The sequence below is a fragment of the Corvus brachyrhynchos genome, unplaced genomic scaffold, assembly GCF_000691975.1.
Source record: "Corvus brachyrhynchos isolate BGI_N302 unplaced genomic scaffold, ASM69197v1 scaffold203, whole genome shotgun sequence".
NCBI classification, from domain to species: domain Eukaryota; kingdom Metazoa; phylum Chordata; class Aves; order Passeriformes; family Corvidae; genus Corvus; species Corvus brachyrhynchos.
In genome coordinates, this window is record NW_008237408.1 from 390,438 (window position 1) to 392,558 (window position 2,121).

The 2,121-nt window shown below is 58.3% G+C and overlaps 1 protein-coding gene across 1 annotated transcript; it reads right to left on the reverse strand.

Annotated features, from left to right (window-relative positions):
* Positions 1 to 1,285: 1,285 nt before the first annotated feature.
* On the reverse strand, positions 1,286 to 1,883 carry LOC108445870 (small basic protein 1-like). Its single transcript, XM_017730842.1, has 2 exons — positions 1,826 to 1,883; positions 1,286 to 1,416 (listed from the first exon to the last, which is right to left on the reverse strand). The coding sequence occupies exons 1-2, from the start codon at positions 1,881 to 1,883 to the stop codon at positions 1,286 to 1,288; spliced, it is 189 nt and encodes a 62-aa protein (XP_017586331.1).
* Between the last annotated feature and the right edge of the window lie 238 nt (positions 1,884 to 2,121).

The following is a 2,121-nucleotide window of genomic DNA, read 5'->3' on the forward strand; positions in this document are numbered from 1 at the left end:
TAAACTTGCTCCTTTTTTTTTTTTTTCTGTTATTCTTTTATTTCTGTCTGCCCCAAATTTTCCAGGGACACTCATTCAGACCAGCGTGGTCACAAAACCCATGGAACACCTCATGTTGAGTGTTCAGACACACCAGCAGCCCCCGCGTGTCCTGGAAAATGGGAGTTTTGGACAAATATACAAATTATCCTGAGGAAGAAATTACTTTTACCTCCAGCTCCATGTGCCAAGATCTCTGCTGGACACAGAGGATGCTGCTGAGGAGAGGAGACACAGCCCTTCCTCCTGCAGAAACTGGGAGACATCCCACAAGAGGGAGAGGTCTGTACCCCCTCCCTTCTCTTGCAGCACCCTCCCATCCCACAAACACCAGTGCAAAGCCTTTTCCTGCGTTTGCAAGGCCCCAGGGCTGGAAAGTTCCTTTGTTTCCTGGAGGGTTTCAGAGAAACAGAGCTGATTTCTGCCCTGTGACCCTTTAGGACACAAATATCTCAGCCTCCAGTATTCCTGGAGTGTTTGTGGGGTGTTCTGAGCCACCCCACACCGGATCAGCCCATGTCCCCTGCAGAACACCTGGAGTGATTGGGTTATCCCACAGCGGAAGGAGTAGGGAAGGGACACTGAAGAAATCCTCATCTGCTCTCCTGTTACTGGTGACCCCCATGGAATAACCTGGTCACAGACTCTGCCGAGAAGGCACTTGGTGAGGGTGTCCAGGACAACCACGGGACCCCAAAGCCTCAGTGGCTGCACTGGTTGCTCTGTGGGCACCCCAGGAATGGGATTTTGGGGTGCAAGGGGAAGGTGGTGCTGTTTGCCTCCTGTTTCTACCTCTCCGTGGGACTGAGAACCCCAGTGCAGAGGCTGAACGGGACTCCTGGGGCTGATGGTGTCCCCTACAAACAAACTGGGGTTCAACTTGTGGAGGAGGGAGGCACTGGATTATGCAATGAGCCCTCTCCCAGCCTTTGCCACCCCTCTGCTTTGAAAATCCCAAAGCCTTTGCTTTTCCCGGGTGGCATTGTGGTGTCAGGGGTCTGGGGCTGCCAGGAGCAGCTGGGGCTGTCAGGGCTGCGTCGTGACCGCTCTCCAGGGAGCTCTGGCTGCCAACCTCCCCGGCTGTCCCCTCCCGGGAGGCGAATGAACCTCACAGCACACAGAAATCATCTTCATCTGCCCATCTTTACTTCAAGGCGCTGCGCAGCGCCTCGGCCACACCCTGGGAGCAGCGCCGGCAGCTCCACGGCGAGCGCTGCTCTTCCTCCGGGGCCGGACTCCTCCGGGGTCATTTCCCCTTTTTGGGAGAGGGGATGCAGCAGTGCAGCTCCTCGCAGTAGGGGCTGAAGGACCACTCATCGGTTTCGCCGCACGCGTGGGCGCAGTACCCGTCACAAAAACCCTTGGGCTGCCCGTGCCCTGCCGCGGGAGGAGACAGAGAGGGGTTAGAGAGAAAATCCTGGGTACGTGGGAAGGCAGAGCCCCAGGAATTGTCTCCTTGCTGGCTCCGGGGTGGTACAGACGCTCTGGGTATCTTTGGGGCTAGACCCGCATAGGACTGGACGCGTTTTCTGTCCCCACTGAGCTGGGGGACAACTGGGCACTTAGAAACCATCCCCCCACGCACTGGATCCCTCTGCATGAGCGTGAGAGATGGGATTTGCAGTGTGGAATTCCTCCCATCCCAAACCCATTGTGCCTGCTAGGCTGGGCAAATCACCAGGGACCTGATCCCCTGGGATGAACCCCCTCCCTCCCCCCGAGGCACAGAGGCTGGAGGGGACACAGGTGGCCCCGCTTTGTCCACCTCCACACGTTCCTGTCTTACCTCGGGTGGCCAGGGAGAACAGCAGGAGCACAGCAAAGACCACGCAGAGCACCCTCATGGCTGGAGGCCAGGGGGGACCTTGGCACACCGGGAGAAAAGCGTGTCCGAGGGGTCCGAGGGCGGAGGTTTTATAGAGGGACTCCGGCCACCAGCGGCACGGCCAGAGGAGAACCTGGGGCAAAACCATCTCCAGAGGGCTGTTGTTTGCTCTGCAGGCTGTGCAGTGTCACCCTGACCCGCTGGTCCCTCTCACAAAGGCACCTGGCATCCAGGCCCGTGCTCCGTGGGCACGTGGG

Excerpts from the sequence above, each read along its gene's own strand:
- LOC108445870 (XM_017730842.1), bottom strand. The coding sequence starts at position 1,883 with ATGAGGGTGCTCTGCGTGGTCTTTGCTGTGCTCCTGCTGTTCTCCCTG. Across the intron at positions 1,417-1,825 it reads GTTCTCCCTGGCCACCCGAG|GGCACGGGCAGCCCAAGGGT; the intron begins GTAAGACAGGAA and ends CTCCCGCGGCAG.